Below are 25,065 nucleotides of genomic sequence, written 5' to 3'. Positions count from 1 at the left end.
TATTGGTTTGTAAACGCTTTATTGATGTTGCTTATTCAACCATTTCGACCATGCCATTCTCAAGTTCTCTCTTACCCTTTGGAATGTAATAATTCGAGTGTGGATAAGTTAATGTGGATGCCCTTGAGATAATAAGACTCAAGGAGATGTTAGTCTTTCTTGGGTGAATTCATGGAAAATGTGAACTGAGATCTACTGCTTTTTTGTCGACTTTATTTCACAGTTTAAATTGAGGGACAAAAACGTGTTTAAGTTAGGATACTGACCCGTTAATTTCTCTGCTCTTTTTGTTTGTGATTGTCATAACGAGAATACCCTAGGCTAATAAGTGGGCTTGACACTACACATGTACAATATATCGATAAAATATGCCATAGGCTAACATTTCCACTACAGTCTGTTTTTACTGATGGCATAAAAAGGTGTGTAGGCCTGCGTAACCAAGTTACGAAGTTACACACCTGAAACTTTAGCGCGGAAAGGTTTAAATGAGTGCCAGTAGGCCTAATTCCACTTATATGTAAATGGTGCAACTCTAATTTCAGTTTATTCAGGCACAATTACCGGCTCGTCCACACAATTAACATGGATCCTATTGTTGTAACCCCGACCCATTATTTGGGATTAACATGTTCAGCAATTAGCTCAGGCATCGATTTAAAGTAGAATCTAGCCTTCTATAATTCAATGTATGTAATGTATTTTTTATTCAATAACTGTAACGTTTATCAAGGATATACTCATATTCAAAGTAGACAGACTATTAGTCCACAATTATAAGCATAATATTGAAAAGATAAGGTAGGCCCAATTATGAATATCTTTTAAACCTATTGGCTTCTTTTATTGTGTCTGCAGTTTAAACACACACAGAACCTTACTGACATTCTCTCCTTTTGGTATTAGCTTCAGTGACAGACAGTGGGGGGAAAGAGATGAGAACACCTTGGTCCTGCTGTCTCTGCAGGAAGAGAAGTTTCCGAGGTGACCTGTCACTGAGAGTTGGCCCTGATGCCACAAGTGTCCAGAAAGACCATGTCAGCATGGTTCAGTGTTGCCTCACAGAATGTGTTATGTATGTTTGTGTGTGTGTGCGAGCATGTGTGTGTGTGAGCATGTGTGTGCATGCTCATGTGTATGTGTGTGTGTGCATGTGTGTGCATGCTCATGTGTATGTGTGTGTGTGTGCATGTGTGTGCCTGCGTGTGTGTGCAATGTTTTACCAATTTAGGGTTAGAGTTGGGGTTGGATTGGTATTCCAATGTCCATACAGCTGTAATACTAACCACATACTTAAAAATAACCCTAGCCCTAACCCTAACCTTAACCCTAATCTTATGGTGGACATCAGACATTATACAGACACCGAAACCCACACGCACCCACCCACCCACGCAGGTACAACATTTATCAAACACACCTTTCCCAAGCATTTACCTAACCCAACCCTATCCTGGACATCAGATTTAGGAAGTTTTAAGAACTCAGACTGGTCTTAGCCAGCATCCTCATACCATTAGGCCTATGCTAACCGATAAAAAAAAAAATCATACAACTATAGGCAGTGTTAATGCAACACCACAACAAATTGAGTCTGTCATTGGCTCAACATTTTAAGTCTCCCGGTACCCACATGCTGACCGGCAGTGGTGACCACACTCTCCATTAGTGGTGACACAGAGGATGAAAACTTCCACCACGGTCTTAGTGTAAGGAAAGAGAACCACAGGGAAGTACCCATGAGCAGTACTTGTCAGTGAGCTTGTGCACCTTGCTTCATTAGGGCTATGTTTGCCGATGTGTTACATCAGAGAGTCATATGACCAGCATGTCACCTAACAGCATGTACTGTGGTCACATGTGGTAATGACATGTTTAATCTCAAAGGACTATTTCTATTTTCAGAATGAGACAGGGCCACGTAAAAGGATCATACACTGGGATGGGCCACACATTCTTTTGAACCACTGTCCCAGCTCATGTAAAGGAAAATGTCATCAGTATACCAGCCATCACGGTCTTGAGATGTCTTAGGTTAAGAAACATAGTTGAGACGTCTACAAACATTTTAAGAGACAGAGACTTGTTGAAGACATCTTAACTCATCAGGAGATATGTTTTCCCAGACTTAAGATGTCTCAAGATGTCTTCACAAATATGTCTTAAGACGTGCCAAACCATGGTGATGGCATGGTTAATATCTGCTTTGTTCTTTTATATAAAAGTGCTCAGAGGAAAACCACGTGTCTTGGGAAAAGTTTGCAGAGGAAATGCCAACGAAGAGGAAAACATTGTCTGTCAAAGCGATGCAGCGTTCTTGTGCTATGGACTGGCTTTTTTAATGTATTCCTGAGTGAGTCTTTTTGTCAGCCAGTGTTTGTGTCCTGAAGGCCTCCTGAGTTCCTCTAGCCTGTCAGACCTCCTGCCCCTCACCTGCTCCTCAACACGACCACCATGCGGCCTGTCTGTTTGCCTCTCTTCATCTACAGAACACTCCAACACGCACGCGCGCACACACACACACACACACGCACACATATTCAGCGTGCCCTATTCAAAATACGCAAGGCAGCCTTTTAGCCCACATTTCTCTCCCCCCACCTTCGTTACTTCTTTTGTCACATTTGTCATTGGTGCCACTTTTACTCTGTGCCTTTTAAAGTCCCCCAACTCCCTCCCCATCCTTCTATTTTTCTGACCCCTTATCCAAGTGCAGGAGGTTCTCCATACTGTTAGTTCTGAATAGCCCATAGCTTTTCAAAGCACGGGGCAGCCTTGCCTTTGATGCTTAGAGCAGGGGAGTGAATGGCAGAGCAGGACAATGGTGAGGAGGCCTGAGAGAACAGAGCATGTATGGCCACCTGAGAGGCCTTGGTTTCCCTGCTGGCTGCCGCCCACTCTGCACAGACCCCATGTGTCTGCCAAAATGAAAGTGATCGACAGCAGGTTGAAGGGAGCATCCCCTCCAGGCCAGCTCTGAGTCCAGTAGAGCCATGCAAGGCCCAGGTCTACCCAAGCCAGCCAACGCCTATCCAGGCCCATCACCAGCACTGAAGAGGACATCGGAGCAGCGTTGCATGAGGGCTTATCTGCATTAGCATTTTTGACTGTAGGCTAGAGGACAGGTGCATTGGAATATATATATTTTTAATTTCACCTTTATTTAACCAGGTAGGCTAGTTGAGAACAAGTTCTCATTTGCAACTGAGACCTGCCCAAGATAAAGCAAAGCAGTTCGACACATATAACAACACAGAGTTATACATGGAATAAAGAAACATACAATCAATAATACAGTAGGAAAATATATATACAGCATGTGAAAAGAAGGTAGGATAAGAGAGCTAAGGTAATAAATAGGCCATGGTGGCAAAGTAATTACAACATAGCTGTCAGGCATATGTGTATCGGTGGCAGGGAAGTCAGGCGCAGGAGAGTCAAACGGAGTGTAAAATGGAGTCTTTTAATAATGTCATAGTAACATGCTCCATAACACCAAACAGGAAAAGAACATAAACAAAACATGGGTACGAAGACCCGTCGCGCACCTATACAACAAAAACACTACACTGACAACAAACAATCTCTGACAAAGACATGAGCGGAAACAGAGGGTTAAATACACAACAGGTAATGAATGGGATTGACAACAGGTGTGTGGGAAGACAAGACAAAACCAATGGAAAATGAAAAATGGATCAATGATGGCTAGAAGACCGGTGACGTCGAACGCTGAGCACCGCCCGAACAAGGAGAGGCAACGACTTCGGTAGAAGTCGTGACAATAGCAATTTAAACACTGGGATGGTAGGATGTGCAGAGGATGAATGTGCACGTTGAGATACTGGGGTGCAAAGGAGCAAGATAAATAAATAAATACAGTATGGCGATGAGGTGGATTGGATGGGCTATTTACAGATGAGCTATGTACAGGTGCTCTGAAAGCTGGTGATTAATGCTAATAAGGGAGGTAAAAGTCTCCAGCTTCAGAGATTTTTGCAATTCGTTCCAGTCATTGGCAGCACAGAACTGGAAGGAAAGGAGGCCAAAGGAAGAATTGGCTTTGGGGGTGACCAGTGAGATATACCTGCTGGAGCGCGTGCTACGGGTGGGTGTTGCTATGGTGACCAGTGAGCTGAGATAAGGCGGGGCTTTACCTAGCAGAGACTTGTAGTTGACCTGGAGCCAGTGGGTTTGGCGACGAGTATGTAGTGAGGGCCAGACAACGAGAGCATAGAGGACGCAGTGGTGGGTAGTGATTGGGGCTTTGGTGACAAAACGGATGGCACTGTGATAGACTGCATCCAATTAGTTGAGTAGAGTGTTGGAGGCTATTTTTTAAATGACATCGCCAAAGTAAAGGATCGGTAGGATGGTCAGTTTTACGAGGGTATGTTTGAAGCTCATCTGGAGGTTAGTTAACACAGTGTCCAATGAAGGGCCAGAGGTATACAGAATGGTATCATCTGCGTAGAGGTGGATCAAAAAATTACCAGCAGCGAGAGCGACATCATTGATGTATACAGAGAAGAGAGTCGGCCCAAGAATTTAACCCTGTGGCACCCCCATAGACACTGCCAGAGGTCCGGACAACAGGCCCTCCGATTTGACATACTGAACTCTATCGGAGATGTAGTTGGTGAACCAAGCGAGGCAATCATTTGAGAAACCAAGGCTGTTGAGTCTGCCAATAAGAATGTTGTGATTGACAGAGTCGAAAGCCTTAGCCAGGTCGATGAATACAGCTGCACAGTAATGTCTCTTATCGATGGCGGTTATGATTTCATTTAGGATCTTGAGCGTGGCTGAGGTGCACCCATGACCAACTCTGAAACCAGATTGCATAGCGGAGAAGGTATGGTGAGATTAGAAATGGTTGGTAATCTGTTTGTTAACTTGGCTTTCAAAGACCTTAGAAAGGCAGGGTAGAATAGATATAGGTCTGTAGCAGTTTGGGTCTAGAGTGTCTCCCCCTTTGAAGAGGGGGATGACTGCGGCAGCTTTCCAATCTATGGGAATCTCAGACGATACGAAAGAGAGGTTGAACAGGCTATTAATTGGGGTTGCAACATTTTCAGCAGATCATTTCAGAAAGAGAGGGTCCAAATGGTCTAGCCCGGCTGATTTGTAGGGGTCAAGATTTTGCAGGTCTTTCAGAACATCAGCAATCTGGATTTGGGTGAAGGAGAAGTGGGGAAGGTTTGGGCGCGTTGCTGTGGGGAATGCAGGGCTGTTGACCGGGGTAGGGGTAGTCAGGTGGAAAGCATGGCCTGCCGTAGAAAAATGCTTATTGAAATTCTCAATTATTGTGGATTTATTGGCAGTGACAGTGTTTCCTAACCTCAGTGCAGTGGGCAGCTGGGAGGAGGTGCTCTTATTCTCCATGGACTTTACAGTGTCACAGAACTTTTTTGAGTTTGTGCTACAAGATGCAAATTTTTTTTAGCCTTAGGTTTCCTAACTGCCTGTGTATATTGGTTCCTAACTTCCCTGAAAAGTTGTATATCACGGGGGCTATTCGATGCTAATGCAGAATGCCACAGGATGTTTTTGTGCTGGTCAAGGACAGACAGGTCTGGAGTGAAACAAGAGCTATATCTTTTCCTGGTTATTTTTTTTTTGAATGGATCGATCATACTTATTTAAGATGGTGAGGAAGGCACTTTTAAAGAATAACCAGGTCGATTAGAAAGCCCTGTTTGCTGAAGTGTTTTAGGGAGCGTTTGACAGTGATGAGGGGTGGTCGTTTGACTGCAGACCCATTACAGATGCAGGCAATGAGGCAGCATCGCAGTGCTAAACTGTGCCACTAGAGATCCTAGTTTGAGTCCAGGCTCTGTCGGAGCTGGCTGCGACTGGGAGACCCATGGGGCGGCACACAACTGGCCCAGCGTCGTCCGAGTTAGGGGAGGGTTTGGCCGGCAGAGTTGTTCTTGTCCACTAGTGACTCCTGTGGTGGGTCGGGCACACTGACACGGTTGCCAGGTGTATGGTTTTTCCTCTGACACATGAGTGTGGCTGGCTTCTGGGTTAAGTGGGCATTGTGTCAAGAAGCAGTGCGGCTTGGTTGGGTTGTGTTTCGGAGGATGCACAGCTCTCAACCTTCGCCTCTCCCCAGTCCATACGGGAGTTGCAGCGATGGGACAAGACTGTAACTACCAATTGGATACCACGGAATTGGGGAGAAAAATATATAAAAAATAAAATGAGCTATGAAATAAAAATGTGTCTATCAAGTGATTAAATTTTAACAACAGTGGGATTGGCAGCCCCAGTTCCTCACTGTGATCCTGTTGATCCCCATATGGGCTTACTGTATGATCAGACAGGAAGAACATCTCTCTGTAATACGCTGCGCTGATGTCTTGACTGAACATTGTGTGAGATTGCTTTAAACTGTAAGCTACTCTTTTCATGGAAAAAATATACAAAATTAATCAGTGGGGTTGTTTTCCCTTCTTAAGGCTCATATAAGAAGGTTATGGAGAGGTAGTAAAACATAAGAGGCTTTGCTACAGCCTTTATTAAACGGATATGACATCTACCTGCTCTGTTAAATAACAGGCAATTCCAACACTTCTGACACGCAAATTAACAAAAATACCTCCCCCCCAAAAACAGAAGCTGTTCTGAACAAACGTTTGAATGCAGCAGCCCATTTTTTTGTGTGTGGGTATATATAACAAATTGCTTGCTTAAATTAAAGTGTGAAGATCAATGGATTTGGTAGCCCAATTGTTTATATTAAGGTCGTTAACTTTTTCCTCTTACAATGTTCTTGTTGTTGTTATTATCCTGCGATGTCATGTCTGAGGGAACGTGCTGGGTCTGATATGGGGGCCTCAACTGTCAGGACACCCCATTGCTTGTGCTCCAACCTGGTCTCAGAGCATTTCATATTATTTTGAACATAAATCTGAGACACTCCATTTAGTATGATATGTTACACTTCGTATGGTATGTCCATCATCGTATGATATGTTACTAATTGCAATTTGTACAATATGTTACGAATTGCAATTCGTACAATATGTTAAGAATTTGGAAAACATACAATATGTTACAAATCCAAATTTGTTATGGCTAACATTAGCTTAGGTGGCTAATGTGAACGTTAGCTAGCTGGCTAATGTTAGCTAGGCTAGGAGTTAGGGTTAGGGAATAGGATTAAACTTAAGGTTAGGAGTTAAGTTAAAGACTTAAGGTTAGGGTTAGGGGAAGGTAGTAAGTAGTTGCAAAGTTGTTAATTATCTCGAATGCTAAAGTTGTCTGTGATGAGATTCATGGTTCGGGCTAGGTACCTTAGTTCAAGTGAAAGGAAATCTTAACGCTATAGCATACAATGACATTGTACACAATTCCAACTTTGTGGCAACAGTGCTCTTGTGGCTGAATTGAAGCAAGTCCCCGCAGCAATGTTCTAACATCTAGTGGAAAGCCTTCCCAGAAGAGTGGAGGCTGTTATAGCAGCAAAGGGGGAACCAACTACATATTCATGTCCGTGATTTTGAAATGAGATGTTCGATGAGGAGGTGTCCATGTACTTTTGGTCATGTATTGTATTTAAACGCCAGCCCTTGTAACCCCTCATCTCCCCCTCCTCCTGTCACAGTGGTGTCCTATGAAAAGAGTCTGAGATTAGTGTGTTGGATTAAAGCTTTACTCATCTTGAGAGTTTATAATACAGTCCAGAAGGAGATTGGAAGAATGGCCAAAGATGATATACACTTTGGCAGATCTCTTCCACCAGATTAAAAAAAAAGAAAAATTAGGGACAAGATAACAGATATCAGGGGGATTATATATAATAAAGTCACAAATTAAAAGAAGACCGAATATTTTTAATTATGTCATAGAAGAAGGGCAAACAACAAATCCTTCTTAGAAGAATTGAGAAAAATAAGATTTATCCCCAGTATTGTGGGTATGGGGTGATCCAAAACAACAGCAAAAACAATCTTGTGTCTCATTCGAGAACAAGGCTATGATTTGGTTGAAGGGTGACAACATAGTTTGTCATTTTGGAGAACTGACAGTAGGAATTCATTGTACTGTACATTCAATCCTTACATTACAACAAGTATGTATAGCTGCTATAGGTATCACTTTTTTCTAATCCTTATACTCTAATAGGCATGTGTAAGGTTTCAGTTCAGCCTTCCACATTCTGATATACACATTCTGAGATTCATCCAGAATGTGGATTAGAAATGATAAAGTCCTGGTGAATCAGGAATTTATGAGAAGCAGGGGTGTTTTATGGTATTTTGTATTCTCCTAGTGCAATGATTATCGTCTCTGATTACTTTTCATATCAAGTGCTAGGGGGAAATTTGAGGAATGAAGAGCTGTGCCATTGAGCAAATGAGACTTCTCATCCCTGCAGACATTGTGGTTAAACTCAAGACACTATTTCACCAGCTCATACTTGTGGGGGGCGTAGGGCACAGTCAGACAAACGAGAGAGGCTCTAAGTGATAATGTTCTCCCTGGGACTTGATTTCTGACCTAATTGTGGGAGCGTAGGCTACGTTTCTATGGACTTCCATCTCGCCTGCTACCTGATATAGGAATAATCGACAGCAAAGGCCAAAATGCTCTAGCTCAACATCCAATCTAGCATATGAGGGTCCTCTGGATATTATACATTTAATCAGCACATAAATCCAGGCGTGATGCAACAATTTTGTGAGGGAGAGGACAGCGAGATGGATTAATAGGCCTGGAGATTTACGCAGGCATGATCTGTGCTGCTTTGGTTTCTAAGCTTCAATCTGGTTTTAAAATGAGAATGATAATGGTATTCAAATAAAAAATTCGCAATTGACCATCACAGCAAGAACTGGCCCAAGTCTCAACACTGGAGCACGCAGCCTGGTCTCATAGACTAAACGTAACATAGTAAAGTAAATTCGGGACACTCAAATGAGTATTATATTTTACGTTTGGTATGGTTACATATGACAGAAGGTTATTTAAGGCAAAAACGAAAGTTGGGTGGTTGATGGGGTGTGCGTATAACACAAATGTTTATTTTATTTATTAAATTCACTCCCTGTACTTGCTTCCCGTTTATTAGCTGTTTATTAACTGCCAATGTTTGTCTATGGAGATTGCATGGCAGTGTGCTCAATTTATACACCTGTCAGCCACGAATGTGGCTGAAATAGCCAAATCCACTCATTTGAAGGGGTGTCCACATACCTATATACAGTGCCTTGCGAAAGTATTCGGCCCCCTTGAACTTTGCGACCTTTTGCCACATTTCAGGCTTCAAACATAAAGATATAATACTGTATTGTTTTGTGAAGAATCAACAACAAGTGGGACACAATCATGAAGTGGAACGACATTTATTGGATATTTCAAACTTCTTTAACAAATCAAAAACTGAAAAATTGGGCGTGCAAAATTATTCAGCCCCTTTACTTTCAGTGCAGCAAACTCTCTCCAGAAGTTCAGTGAGGATCTCTGAATGATCCAATGTTGACCTAAATGACTAATGATGATAAATACAATCCACCTGTGTGTAATCAAGTCTCCGTAAATGCACCTGCACTGTGATAGTCTCATAGGTCCGTTAAAAGCACAGAGAGCATCATGAAGAACAAGGAACACACCAGGCAGGTCCGAGATACTGTTGTGAAGAAGTTTAAAGCCGGATTTGGATACACAAATATTTCCTAAGCTTTAAACATCCCAAGGAGCACTGTGCAAGCGATAATATTGAAATGGAAGGAGTATCAGACCACTGCAAATCTACAAAGACCTGGCCGTCCCTCTAAACTTTCAGCTCATACAAGGAGAAGACTGATCAGAGATGCAGCCAAGAGGCCCATGATCACTCTGGATGAACTGCAGAGATCTACAGCTGAGGTGGGAGACTGTCCATAGGACAACAATCAGTTGTATATTGCACAAATCTGGCCTTTATGGAAGAGTGGCAAGAAGAAAGCCATTTCTTAAAGATATCCATAAAAAGTGTCGTTTAAAGTTTGCCACAAGCCACCTGGGAGACACACCAAACATGTGGAAGAAGGTGCTCTGGTCAGATGAAACCAAAATTGAACTTTTTGGCAACAATGCAAGACGTTATGTTTGGCTTTAAAAGCAACACAGCTCATCACCCTGAACAAACCATCCCCACTGTCAAACATGGCGGTGGCAGCATCATGGTTTGGGCCTGCTTTTCTTCAGCAGGGACAGGGAAGATGGTTAAAATTGATGGGAAGATGGATGGAGCCAAATACAGGACCATTCTGGAAGAAAACCTGATGGAGTCTGCAAAAGATCTGAGACTGGGACGGAGATTTGTCTTCCAACAAGACAATGATCCAAAACATAAAGCAAAATCTACAATGGAATGGTTCAAAAATAAACATATCCAGGTGTTAGAATGGCCAAGTCAAAGTCCAGACCTGAATCCAATCAAGAATCTGTGGAAAGAACTGAAAACTGCTGTTCACAAATGCTCTCCATCCAACCTCACTGAGCTCGAGCTGTTTTGCAAGGAGGAATGGGAAAAAATTTCAGTCTCTCGATGTGCAAAACTGATAGACATACCCCAAGCGACTTACAGCTGTAATCGCAGCAAAAGGTGGCGCTACAAAGTATTAACTTAAGGGGGCTGAATCATTTTGCACGCCCAATTTTTCCGTTTTTGATTTGTTAAATTTTTTTGAAATATCCAATAAATGTCGTTCCACTTCATGATTGTGTCCCACTTTTTGTTGATTCTTCACAAAAAAATAGTTTTATATCTTTATGTTTGAAGCCTGAAATGTGGCAAAAGGTCGCAAAGTTCAAGGGGGCGGAATACTTTCGCAAGGCACTGTAGTGTATGTATTGTGCATTCAGGTTCAATTTGAGTTTGTTTTTCTTAAAAATGTATCACAACATAACACTAACTCTTTACACTAATTTCTACGGGCAGATTACTTCTAGGAAATGTAACTAAAATGAATATGACTTCCAGTGGGATATACTCCAAAGCAGGATCAAGGAGTTGGCTAACTAACTTTCCTAAATATTCAGAAATATATATTTTTCTTCCTGAAAGCGTGAAATGGGCATTGTCTAAATGACTCCTTAACCAAAAACACATACTGTATCTACGTTTAGCTTTCGTAATTAAGCAACATCTATAGTTATTTCTGGTTGTTGGTTAACTAATTGACCCTACTTTCTAGTATACCCATCAGGACTGTACAAGACAACAACAATAACAATTAAATGAATAAAAAAAAGCAGTATGTTTGTACAGATACTTTTATTTTCACTTTGTGGGCCCCAGTTCTATAGGCTCCCATAAGGCAGAAGCAAAATTACTCCACCAGTAACTGCACACTGAGAACAAACACACTTCTGGAGAGAAGAGGATACCTGGGACATTCAGTAACTGCACACTGAGAACAAACACACTTCTGGAGAGAAGAGGATACCTGGGACATTCAGGAACTTTACACTGAGAACAAACACACTTCTGGAGAGAAGAGGATACCTGGGACATTCAGTAACTTTACACTGAGAACAAACACACTTCTGGAGAGAAGAGGATACCTGGGACATTCATTAACTACACGCAGGGCAATGTACAGTATGTGTATATACAAAACAACATCAGCGGCAGAGGAAATACTGGCAGACACAATAAAGATATAAAAGTGTGGACACACATAATCACCTGGAATGGCGGAAGTATACGGGACACAGAAGAAAGTCTCTTTTCCCTTTGTGATTGAATATCTTTGTGCTATAATTGCTATTATAACTCAAATATGACATTTTTTTTAAATGTATGTTTTAAAAAACATAAATGATCAATAAATACATCAACAAGATATAACAATGAAACAATGAAAATATTGCATTTCTAAAACATTTCTAAAATTAAAAATAAAGTGGCTAAATGTTTTGCCAGTGAGGGAAAATGTTGTAGTATTGAGTATTGAATTGAGTCAACAAAGTAAATTCTACATTGATGTTAAGAGACGAGAGAGAATGGATAGCTACTTTTTATAATATATTGTAATCTAGATACAAACAGGTTGCCTGGCTGTCTGTAGTTTGGTTCCCTTTAGGCAGTAGACATACGCTCTGAGATGAATGAGAACAATAGGTGATGTTACTCTCCTCCTCACAATGATGTACCATTACTGTATACTGTATTCGCGCCTCAACAGGTTTGGATTCAACAGGTACACACCAAGCATTATCCCTAATCATGGTACTCAACATCGCATACATGGCTCTCCATATTGCTTAGGAACATTCAAGAGTGAATGCTAGGCAAATGTTAACTTTTTTTTGTAAAACACCTATACTTTTTTAGTTCAACACATAAATATATATATTTTATAATTATAATAACTAATATCATTATAATTTATGTATTTGGTTACTAATTTGTATTGTTGTTCCTTTGTGGGTATTTCTATCTATCTGACAGAGGAAAATAATAACCCTATAAGATTGGTCCAGTGGTTAACAAAGTTGGTACATGCATTGATTCGCAGGCTCCATCCGGTGATGTTGATCTAGTCATCATCGTCGTCTTCATCACTGTCCTTCATGGATATGCCCGACATCCCTCCTTCCCTCACCGACGCCGTGGCCTCCTCCAGGGTCAGTCTGTTCCGCACCGTGTCATACATCTTACTGTTCAGCGTGGAGTCCAGGACGCCCTGCAGCCGGAAGTCACGGTACTTTTTCTGGAACAAGAGAGTAGAGAGGGTCATGGTTGGGACTAGCACACAGACGAAACATTCTCAGTCAGTTGCTAAGGCAAGAGAGGACATGAAGCCAGGAATGCACTGCAATGTTTGGGTGAATCTCGACTGTTTAGAGTGGACTCCTCTCCTTGTCTCCTTTCCTCTATCTTAATCATTAAAGAATTTAATTAGTGACAACAATTTCCCAGGCATCACATTGCTTTCACCTAGCATGTGTTTTTTAGATCAGGAAAAATGTAGGAGGGGACAAACAGAGAAGAGGACACTTAACGGTTCACAATATTTGACACATTTAGCAAATTATCCACGTGTAGCATGTTCCCCAAAGAAACATCCCCACAAACAGGGGTTGTCTTAAGGACATTCAGCAACGTTCCCATTAGGTCCCTTAAAGGGGTTTTGGAGAGATGTTATCCACGGGACATTCAATGACGACAAGGAGCCATTTCATGATGGTCAAGGGGAAGTCCCATGATGCTCTCAGGGGAACGTTCTCTGCGGGACGTTTTTCATTTTGACCCCACGGGGTGAGATCTTGCGTGGATCCCCAGATCGAGGGAGATTATCAGTGGTCTTGTATGTCTTCCATTTCCTAATAATTGCTCCCACAGTTGATTTCTTCAAACCAAGCTTACCTATTGTAGATTCACTCTTCCCAGCCTGGTGCAGGTCTACAATTTTGTTTCTGGTGTCCTTTGACAGCTCTTTGGTCTTGGCCATAGTGGAGTTTGGAGTGTAACTGTTTGAGGTTGTGGACAGGTGTCTTTTATACTGATAACAAGTTCAACAGGTGCCATTAATATATGTAACGAGTGGAGGACAAAGGAGCCTCTTAAAGAAGAAGTTACAGGTTTGTGAGAGCCAGAAATCTTGCTTGTTTGTAGGTGACCAAATACTTATTTTCCACCATAATTTGCAATAAATTCATTAAAAATCCTACAATGTGATTTTCTGGATTTTTAGTTGAAGTGTACCTATGATGAAAATTACAGGCCTCTCTCATCTTTTTAAGTGGGAGAACTTGCACAATTGGTGGCTGACTAAATACCTTTTTGCCCCACTGTATGTCAGGAGGAATGGGCCAAAATTCACCCAACTTATTGTGGGAATCTTGTGGAAGGCTACCCAAAACGTTTGACCCAAGTTAAACAATTTAAAGGCAATACTACCAAATACTAATTGAGTGTATGCAAACTTCTGACCCACTGGGAATGTGATGAAAGAAATAAAAGCTGAAATAAATAATTCTCTCTACTATTATTCTGACATTTCACATTCTTAAAATAAAGTGGTGATCCTAACTGACCTAAGACAGGGAATTTTAACTTGGATTAAATGTCAGGAATTGTGAAAAACTGAGCTTAAATGTATTTGGCTATGGTGTATGTAAACTTCTGACTTCAACTGTATATCCTACCCTATTTAACAAGCAACTTAACTCAAATAGTGATGTGTGCGCTAGGCATCTCTCTCCAGGTTGTTGTGCTGCTTGGCTGGATAGCTGCTTACTGGTGTCCTCCAGATATTGCCACTGTTTTTTTTATTTTTTATTTAATTTTACCTTTATTTAACTAGGCAAGTCAGTTAAGAACAAATTCTTATTTTCAATGACGGCCTAGGAACTGTGGGTTAACTGCCTGTTCAGGGGCAGAACGACAGATTTGTACCTTGTCAGCTCAGGGGTTTGAACTTGCAACCTTCTGGTTACTAGTCCAACGCTCTAACCACTAGGCTACCCTGCCGCCCCACTGCAGTACACACTGCCACCATCAGCTGTGTGTCTCCGCCAGTTCCAGAAAGTCCACTCCTTGCATATGTACTGTAAATATGATGAATCATAGATTGGCAAGGAAATCCACTTCATCTTCACTGTCCAACTGTATTGTCACGGAGCTGGAACCAGCAGTAGAGGATGGAGTGGCCTTAAAGCTGTATGCTGCTGTGGTGCCAAACTGCTGCTGAACTTTGAAGTGAAACGTGTAGGAGTACAGGTGAACTCAGTCATTGACTTGGTGTCGTAGCAGGAAGATCGGAATGCAATGTAATCATGTATGCCGAAGTGGATCCAATATGTACGTTGAAAACATCATGTTAAAAGCACTTTTTGTGTGGGTGTCCCTAACATTGCCAAAAGACAAAGAGCTGTGAATGGATAAGTGATTCACCAATCAGGGTCCTTGATGGGCTTAGCAATAGTAACAAGGAGTGAGGTGTAATGAAACTAGGGTCCGGTTGCCCTGGATAGAGTTACATTTTGTGTGGGTGGGACGTTCCTTTGCGTCCATCAGGAACACGCCGTGTACGAGACAAAAACCTCATGGGAACCATTACACAAAGTCCTGACGACTTTGGGGCTACAATTTCCTGACGTTCCCGGGGACATCTTATTGACCCATTTTTGTACTAAATCATCTGGCACTGAAACTATATGTCACATGTGAGGACAGATCCCATGCATATACAGGCCTCATCAGTCTCTGAGAGAACAGAAATAAATGTGTGACATGACGTTATGCTGGTAAGACTTGTTACTGTTCACACTGCACCAACATCACACTGAAATATTAACACGGGACAGAGAAACAATGGTTGTCAGTACTAGGCTTCCTATCAAGCCATGAGAAGGTACAGTAGGTCACAACTCATTCAATATGGGTCACAGATTAAGAGAATATAAACATTTTATTTAAAAAATGAAATGATGTAATTCTACACTATTTGATTGTGAACCTTGATATATTACTTTGAATGAATGACCGATTGGTTTGGGATGCCCTGGAACAGGCCTGCTGGCTGAGCTTGACTTACCTTGACTACTCTGATTAGGATCTTGAGTTGGTAGACATGGAGCTGTAGGTCCATCCGGTCAGTCAGCCACATACCCAAGAGGTTCATGGTGCTGGTGTACCATTGCTGCAACACACAAACACAACAGTCTCCAGCAAAACAGACACACAAACACACACGTACACACACATAGACAACCAGAATACAGAACACACAGAGCAGAACCAGCATTTCATAGTCATTTACACAATTTGCCCTCTCTTTATCCTGTCTTCATCCCCCTCTCATTCCATTTCTGTATTTTCTCCATCTCAACAACCCTCTCTCAGTCTCTTTCACTCACTCATTACCCTCTGACTAACTGACTCCCTCTTGCTGTCGCTCTCTCTCTCAGCTGAGGGGAGAGTGAACTGGAATCACCTCTTCTATAACTGGAGTAGCTATAGCTGAGGCTCCAGATGTTTATCTGTGGGCTGAGTCCTGTTTGAAGTCTAATTGATTGGTAATGATCAGGGCAGGCTGATGCTAATCAGAGTGGACTAGCGCTCAACCGTCAGGCAGAGACAAGAAAGGAGGAGAACATATCTGGGATGACTCTTGAGTTTGTGTTGCTGGAACTTTCACACTGTCAATGAGAGGCCTTCTGCTGTGTCCTTTTTTACACTCATGTGCAAAAAAGACTGTCATGAGATATGAGAACAATTTTTCAGGCCACAAGGCACCTTCTCTACCAGGGGGCTAGATAAAAAGTAGCTATCAGTATACAGTACTTCATGTTTCAAGAGAACATACCCCAGTAGGTACAACAGTACATACATCATCAGTTCCTTTTCTAGATGACAGTGTATGGCAGGGATCATGAACTAGATTTAGCCGCGGGTCGATTTATTCTTGATTGGATGGTCAGGGGGCCGAAACATAATTACAAATAATTTGTAGACTACAAATATTTGACTAAAACATTAACATTTTAATCCTTGCTTACATTTGTATACAATCACATATCTTGCTATTATGTGTGGAAATAATTCCCTGACTTGGGGGGCCAAATACAATCCCCAGTGGGCCAAAGTTGGCCTGTGGGCCGCCAGGTGGGGAACCCTGGTGTATAGCTTCTCCCTGGAGTTGTGCTGGGGTAAGTAAGGGTACAACGTAAAGGCCTTCTCTGCGGGATGAATCACTGTGGGATCCTGCTGCATGTGTACCACTGTGGCAGCTTCCTCTCTGCCGCTCTGTGCCTGTGAAGGAATCGCCATGGCAGCAGGGCTGTGATCTCGCCCCTAGCGCGACCCCACGCCGAGAGGCCAGGCCTGGTGTGACTGCTCTCGCTCTCCTCTTTTCACTCTGCCCTCCTTCCATCTCTCCTTGTCAGCCTCTCTTTCCCTCACCTTCATAACCTCTAAATAGGATTATTGTTTATTTCATTTAAAAAAACTTTAAAGTAAATGGCAAAAAGCACAGGCATAACCTTTGTTAGTTTAGGATTTGGAAGAAAATAAAGCGGATCCGATCATATAAAGTGATCTATAACAGCATTTTGGTCCGCAATGCTTCATGCTAGAAACAAGCTGTAAAATATCTGGGAAGAAGTGACACAGATGCATATGATGATGTCATTGTTTAGTTTCTTTTACATTCAGAGGCGGAGCTACAACCTTCTATAGACAAGGAGACAAAAAATGCACTTTGCTTGGGAAGTAATCTAATTCTGTCACTATCAATTGATTAAACTATTCACTTTCTGTACAATAGAAGATGTTTAAACCCAGGCAGCTTTTAGGGAAACACTTGTTACCTACACTTCTTAGGTTAAGCCACAGAAGAAGAGTAGCCAGCAGTTAAAGCTTACATTTTTCTGCGTCGGTAGCCATGTGTCTGGGGTGGAAAGATATCGATAACTTTTGAAAGTAACCCATCATGCTAAGATTCCTAATGATGTCTCAGATTGTATTATTTGCAAACAGGGACAGTTTCGTTGCAAACAATCACTGATTTGGCATTGGAGAAATATGATAAGATGAACACATAGGCCTATCTCTCAGTCCATTCTTAGCATGTCATTTCAGTCATTTGTGTGGTATTAAAAAAGATTCTGCTAATATGTAAAATAACGTAGAATTGCAAGACATTTTTATTAAATGCAATTTTTTCTCGGACCTTCAAATTTGATGATAGATTCATGCAATACTTTTACTACGAAGGAGATCTTTCCACCCCTATTCTTGTCCACGGTGGTCTGCAAACCCACAACCTTCTGGCCCGCAGCCTGTGCGCTATCAAAATTCCTGCGTTGCCATGTAATGCTTACAGGACAATGAACAGTTTGTAAAACTGCATATCTAAGGCTGTGGTCTGTCCAAGAAGTGAGGGTAAATGTTATCATGTCCTCTACTATCACCTTTATATTTGAATGATTATTTTGGGTATACGGGAGGGTCATTTGTTTTTTTCAAACATTCAGGGAGGGTTTAGGTCAAATATATTTAGCTGAAGGGAGGGCAATCCATTTTTTATTTCAGGTCCAATTTATTTTTATTTTTTTGTGTGTGTGTGAGGCGTGGTGCTCAAGGGAAACTCAGAGAGTGACAGACTCTGATGCCAGGCTTGTGAAATGAACAGTGATGGCACTCTTGCTTTGTTCCACTCTGAACAGACTAACAAACCCTAACAAATCTCTCAGAACAGATGAACACACCCAGGCACTCACTCTTTTTAGGCTCGATTGGGATCAGCAGGAGGCTAGCAATAGCTGACAGCCAAAATACGTGTAATATGGCTCTGAATATATAATGTCATAAACCAACAGGGATCAAATCTGTGACACTGTGACATTCTATCAAGTTCCATCTGATATTAGGGATTGGATAATGAAGGTGGTTTTGGATGGTTGTGTGTCTTTGTGTGTGTGTGTGTGTGTGTGTGTGTATATGTGTGCGCCTACGGATGGGGGTTCCACTGCTTCATCACACACATACAAACATCTGCAGGTCCCGAAGAGGGGTAAAGAGCTGGGAGGCAGTGCAACCTCCTGCCCCCTGCAACACCAACCCCCCCACGCCCCTCCACCACCAAACACCACCACACACAACACCCCGCCTTGAACCTGGTGTTCACACTCATATATGACATGTTACAGGAAGCCATAACGCCTGGCAGGGGGGCAACCAACAGAATTCAGTGCAAATCTGCATACCCCTCCCCTCATATCCCAATGCATACACACATAAACACATACACCAGTCCCACTACGCCTTTGCGAGACTAGAACAGAGGACTGGTAAGGGGTCGGCTTAGGCCTTTGTCCTGGACCCCAAAAAACACAAAAAGCAGGAATGCTGGAGCAGAGGCGGGGGCCCTTCCATGGGGGGTATAGGGGGATTACAAGCAACCTGTGACTCTGCCTCTTTCCGCCCTTGCTGGTGGTGATGTGTGTGTGCCTTTGTGTGTAAAGGTCTGTGTGTGTGCATGTGATTGTGTATGTGTCAGTGCTACAGACCAGATTGGATCTGGCCTGATTGAGCTTGGATCTTGTAGTAGGTGTGGTGTGTGTGTGTGTTAGTGCTCCACAGATTGGCCCTGGTTGGTGCAAGGCTGGGGTGTGTAGTAGGTGTCCTGCTGGGACCCAGCTGTGTCTGCAATTAGCGGGAGGCATGGAATGATGATTGTTGCCGCAACGATGCTAATGCAAAGTGACAGGCTTACATTTAAAGGAGGGGAGGCCACTGTGTATCACAGAGACATTACGCACCAATACTTTTCCTTTTTAACACTCTCTCTCTCTCTCTCTCTCACACACACACACACACACACACACACACACACACACACACACACACACACACACACACGCGCGCGCGCGCACACACTTGTGCATTCACTCAAGAACACACACAGCCTCTGCTCTACAAGCTCCTTAAAATAAAAACAAAACAATCCTCAAAAATCCATTAAAGAGTGGTAGGGCCGATCAAAGGCACAACCTTTCTCCAGCACTCCTGGCCAGGGTGTCTACAGGGCTTTGTTAGTGGTTAAAAAGAGCTGTCCACACTGGTCTCCTGGCCCAGAGAGAGCTGGCAGCCAGGGCAGCTAAATTAGGCCCCCCAGCGGGCGGCTGAGGGGAGGACCCAGGGGTTGCGAAGTCTTTAAATCTGACTACAAGACATTATGCACTTACGACAAAGGGGCAGAGTAATCCTACCTGCTTGCTTTTCAACACTGCTGCTTGCCTGTTATTGTCTGCTTTATAGCTCCTGAGAGGAGGCCCATTGATGACAGAACTCAATTACCATAGTAACTCACACCGGTGACCCCCAGGTCTCCCCCACCCCCCAAAAGAGCTGATCCCATAGGTAGTCCGTCCTTTCACAGGAAGCTGACGGCCCTATGCCGTGTCCCTCCACGCTGGCTGAGCACCACTGCTGCTGTGGCCCTCAGATCCTGCCAGCACCCTGCGCTCCGCTCACACCGCTCTCCTTTCTACTTCTCTAAACATAGAGCGCAGCACTCTGAAAGGCAAAATTGAAATAAAGTTTCAGGCTCAGCAAGTTTATGGGCTTCAAACTGTTCTGATTGTGCCGCATCTACAAAGGAGAGGCCGGCCAACGATTCACACGCTTCAGCGCAAACTTAAGTGGAACAAAAATCCTCTGTCTGTGCCCAACCACTACTAAATCACTAAGATAGTCAGCCTTTCCTTTTAAAGAAATGTGAAATAAGTAAGGCTAACAATAAATGTTCTGTGCATATGTAACACAAGACTGACATAAATGTTTATATCAAAGGAAAGCAAGCGAGAACATTTTCCGTTGCAATCCGAGTCTCTTACAAAAACACCAGTCACATTACACTAGTTAGTGTCAGTTGAACCGATTACAGTGTCAAAATAAGAGTACTTTACAAAAACATGGTTAAAAAAAAGAGAGAAAGCTCATGTTCTGAGGAACTAAATGGTTGGAATTGTGGACTACACCGCGCCATTGAGTAAACACACAATAAAGGACAGAAAAGCTCAGTGAATAAAACCGAGCAAAGGCCTGAGCAAAGTGAGCCATACTCCTTTCAAAAGGCTGCTTAGAGGTGGATTCAGGGGCTCAGAATGATGTGTAAAACACTTGTGGACTTCAGACTATAGGGGGAACGAAATGGAATAAGCCAGCAAGCACTTGAGGATCCCGCCGAGCACCTGAATGGGAAGGAGGGGAGGGGGGAAGAGAGGGGGTGCAGAAGGTGAATGGCCTGCCTTTTGGGACCAATTTGTTTCTTTTCACCCTTTCCCCCTGCCTCTCCGCTGACAGATGTACAAAGAGGGACCTGCGCTGAGCCTCTCATCCACATGCACCGGCAAGCAGCTGTCACTTTTGTCAGACAAGTTAATCAAACAAATGCCACCATACCTCCCTTTCGATAGAGAGCGAGAGACAGAGGAAAACAGAGAGAGAGAGAGAGAGGAGAGGAGAGCGAAACAGAGAAAATGGTGTGTGTGTATGTGTGATCAACCAATCCTGTCACCCCCCTTCCCCCAACAGGAGGACTTGTCCCACTCAACATAAAAGACAGCTCCATTTAACTTCCATTTCCCTCATCTTATGTTATTCATCCATTCCTTTCCTCATTTGGTGTTGACCACTGACATGGACCTCTGGGGTGGGTCAGGAGGGATTTATGCCAGAGTCCAAGATCACAGTGAGGGTAGATGGATGGATGGATGGATGGGGGAAACAAAATGCTCCCTCAGTAATTATAAAGAGTCTAAGCTGCTTACAGACGTCATTAAAAGGAAGCGAAACCTTTTGACATGTTTTCAACAGTTGCATTGAGTCTATATACTACCTGTTTGTTATCCTTAGTCTTATTTTATTCTGGCCTTCTATCATCCAGATTCTTCATTATCCATTCCAAAGCCTCTTTTCACCATTGGTTTATATCGACATCAAGAGATTATTAACTGGCATGAAAAACAATAAGCATTGCGTTCATAATGAGATGTATCATGGCTTTACATGGGACAAATGCATCTTACTCGTGCTATTGGATTCATACACAATATATCTAAGACTGGCACGCATTGTGTTAACACGTCCTCATCCTCCTAAAAACATTTATTCAACCATATTTGTGACTACGTAGATTTTCCCAGAGACAATGACGCTTTTGTTTAAATAGTAAACATGTTTGCTTCTCTTTTTGTAATATGTCATTTGATATGAAGTTAATCCAATTGATAAAGGAAGATCAACAACACAAACCCCCCCCTCATGAATATTGTATATTATTCAATAGGGAAAATACAGTATTTCATTCTACATTATGTCTTTTTTCACAGTAAAAGTGAAAAACTAAATCCCCCAAATAAAACCCTGACTGGTAAACAACAGAAAGAACAACCAAAACATGTGCTTTCTTTTCACACCCTGTAAATAGAAACACACGCATGTCTGTCCCAAGAAATTATACTATACATTCATTGCATTATAAAAAAGTTAAACAAATATATAGATTACAAAAACTAAAATACAATGTATAGCTAACATTGAAAGTTGGTATTTGTATTTATTCTGCAGCAAAATTAAGGCAGTTTATACAATTTTAAAAACATTACAATATATTCACAGATTTCACTACACACTGTGTGCCTTCAGGGACCTACTCCACCACTACCACATATCTACAGTACTAAATCCATGTGTATGTATAGTGCATATGTTATTGTGTGTGTGTGCCAATATTTGTGTTGATTCACAGTCCCCGCTGTTCCATAAGATGTTTTTTTAATCTGTTTTTTTAAATCTAATTTTACTGCTTGCGTCAGTTACTTGATGTGGAATAGTCCCATGTAGTCATGGCTCTATGTAGTACTGTGTGCCTCCTATAGTCTGTTCTGGACTTGGGGACTGTGAAGAGACCTCTTGTGGCATGTCTTGTGGGGTATGCATGGGTGTCCGAGCTGTGTGCCAGTAGTTTAGACAGACAGCTAGGTGCATTCAACATGTCAATACCTCTCATAAATAAAAGTAGTGATGAAGTCAATCTCTCCTCCACTTTCAGCCAGGAGAGATTGCCATGCATATTATTAATATTAGCTCTCTGTGTACATCCAAGGGCCAGCCATGCTGCCCTGTTCTGAGCCAATTTCGCAAGTCCTTTTTTGTGGCACCTGACCACATGACCTTGTAGTCAAGGTGCGACAAAACTAGGGCCTGTAGGACTTGCCTTGTTGATAGTGTGGTTAAGAATGCAGAGCATTGCTTTAATATAGACAGACTTCTCTCCATCTTAGCTACTACTGCATTAATATGTTTTGACCATGACAGTTTACAATCTAGGGGTACTCCAAACAGTCATCTCAACTTGCTCAATTTCCACATGATTTATTACAATAATTAGTTGAGGTTTTGGGTTTAGTGAGTATTTTGTTCCAAATACAATGCTTTTAGTTTTAGAAGTATTTAGGGCTAACTTATTCCTTGCCACCCACTCTGAAACTAACTGTAGCTCTTTGTTGAGTGTTGCAGTCACTTCAGTCGCTGTAGCAGCTGACGTGTATAGTGTTGAGTCATCCGCATACATAGACACTCTGACTTTACTCAAAGTCAGTGGCATGTCGTTAGTAAAAATTTCAAAAAGCAAGGGGCCGAAACAGCTACACTGGGGAATTCCTGATTATAACTGGATTATATTTGACAGGATTCCATTAAAGAACACACCTCTGTGTTCTGTTAGACAAGTAACTCTTTATCCACAATATATCAGGGGGTGTAAAGCCATAACACGTACGTTTTTCCAGCAGCAGACTATGATCAATAATGTCAAAAGCTGCACTGAAGTCTAACAAGACAGCCCTCACCATCATTTTATCAACCAATTTCTCTCAGCCAATCATCAGTCATTTGTGTAAGTGCTGTGCTTGTTGAGTGTCCTTCCCTATAAGCATGCTGAAATGATGCTGTCAATTTGTTTACTGCCTTGTATCTGGTGAAACACATTTTTCCCCAGATGTTTACTAAGGGTTGGTAACAGGCTGATTGGTCGGCTATTTGAGGCAGTAAAGGGGGCTTTACTATTCTTGGGTAGCGGAATGACTTTAGCTTCCCTCCAGGCTTGAGGGCACACGCTCTCTAGTAGGCTTAAATTGAAGATATGGCAAATAGGAGTGGCAATATTATCTGCTATTCTCCTCAGTAATTTTACATCCAGATTGTCAGACCCCGGTGGCTTGTCATTGTTGATAGACAACAATAATATTTTCACCTCTTCCACACTGACTTTACGGAATTCAAAAGTAGAATTCTTGTTTTTCATAATTTGGTCCGATATACTTGGATGTGTTGTGTCAGCGTTTGTTGCTGGCATGTCATTCCTAAGTTTGCTATATCAGTGGGCTTTGTGATGAATGAGCCATCTGATTCATTGAATGAAGGATCCGAGTTGGCCTTTTCACCCAAAATTTCATTTGAGGTGCCTCAAAGCTTTTTACTGTCATTAATTATATAATTTATCATTGTTTCATAGTGTAGTTTATTTTTTATTTAGTTTAGTCACATGATTTCTTAATTTGCAGTATGTTTGCCAATCAGTTGGGCTGCCAGACTTAATTGCCATACCTTTTGCCTCATCCCTCTCAACCATACAATTTTTAAATTCCTCATCAATCCAAGGGGATTTAACAGTTTTTACAGTCATTTTCTTAATGGGTGAGTGCTTATTAGTAACTGGAATAAGTATTTTCATAAATGTGTCAAGTGCAGCGTCTGGTTGCTCCTCATTACACACCACAGACCAGCAAATACACTATATTAGGCCCAGCCTTTGGAACTTTGGTTTTCCTAGATATGGCTAATATATTGTGATCACTACATCCTATCCTACATCCTACCACTTTAAAGCAAATATCTGCAGCATTAGTAAAGATGTGATCAATACATGTTGATGATTTAACTCCTGTGCTCTTTGTAACTACCCTGGTATGTTGACTGTAATCTCCTCAACAAAGAAACAAAGCAGGGTCATCACTCTTGGTCTAACTAGAGTCTTCAATCCTTCATTCTCTCGTTTCTGTCCTTTAGCTTGTTTATCTGGCTCTCCTCTCCGTCTGCCTGACCCTCCCTGGCTCTCCTCTCCGTCTGCCTGACCCACCCTGGCTCTCCTCTCCGTCTGCCTGACCCACCCTGGCTCTCCTCTCCGTCTGCCTGACCCTCCCTGGCTCTCCTCTCCGTCTGCCTGACCCACCCTGGCTCTCCTCTCCGTCTGCCTGACCCACCCTGGCTCTCCTCTCCGTCTGCCTGACCCACCCTGGCTCTCTTCTCAGTCTGCCTGACCCACCCTGGCTCTCCTCTCCGTCTGACTGACCCACCCTGGCTCTCCTCTCCGTCTGCCTGACCCACCCTGGCTCTCCTCTCCTCTCCGTCTGACTGACCCACCCTGGCTCTCCTCTCCGTCTGCCTGACCCACCCTGGCTCTCCTCTCCGTCTGACTGACCCACCCTGGCTCTCCTCTCCGTCTGCCTGACCCACCCTGGCTCTCCTCTCCGTCTGCCTGACCCACCCTGGCT

The 25,065-nt window shown here is 42.6% G+C and overlaps 1 protein-coding gene across 7 annotated transcripts in view; it reads right to left on the bottom strand.

Annotated features, from left to right (window-relative positions):
- Nucleotides 1-11,256: 11,256 nt before the first annotated feature.
- Nucleotides 11,257-25,065, bottom strand: part of LOC115138280 (calcium-dependent secretion activator 1) — a 179,040-nt gene continuing 165,231 nt past the window's right edge. For all 7 annotated transcript variants that reach the window (XM_029674982.2, XM_065000309.1, XM_029675032.2 and 4 more), the window contains 2 exons: nucleotides 15,540-15,644; nucleotides 11,257-12,710 (listed from right to left, as the gene is read on the bottom strand). In XM_029674982.2, coding sequence (XP_029530842.1) covers nucleotides 12,537-12,710; nucleotides 15,540-15,644 — 279 coding nt within the window. In that variant the 3' untranslated portion in view covers nucleotides 11,257-12,536. The remainder of the gene's footprint in view (nucleotides 12,711-15,539; nucleotides 15,645-25,065) is intronic.

This window comes from Oncorhynchus nerka, linkage group LG2 (assembly GCF_034236695.1).
Source record: "Oncorhynchus nerka isolate Pitt River linkage group LG2, Oner_Uvic_2.0, whole genome shotgun sequence".
Taxonomy (NCBI): domain Eukaryota; kingdom Metazoa; phylum Chordata; class Actinopteri; order Salmoniformes; family Salmonidae; genus Oncorhynchus; species Oncorhynchus nerka.
The sequence above is the reverse complement of the archived record's forward strand: the minus strand, read 5'-3'. Positions and strand labels throughout refer to the sequence as shown.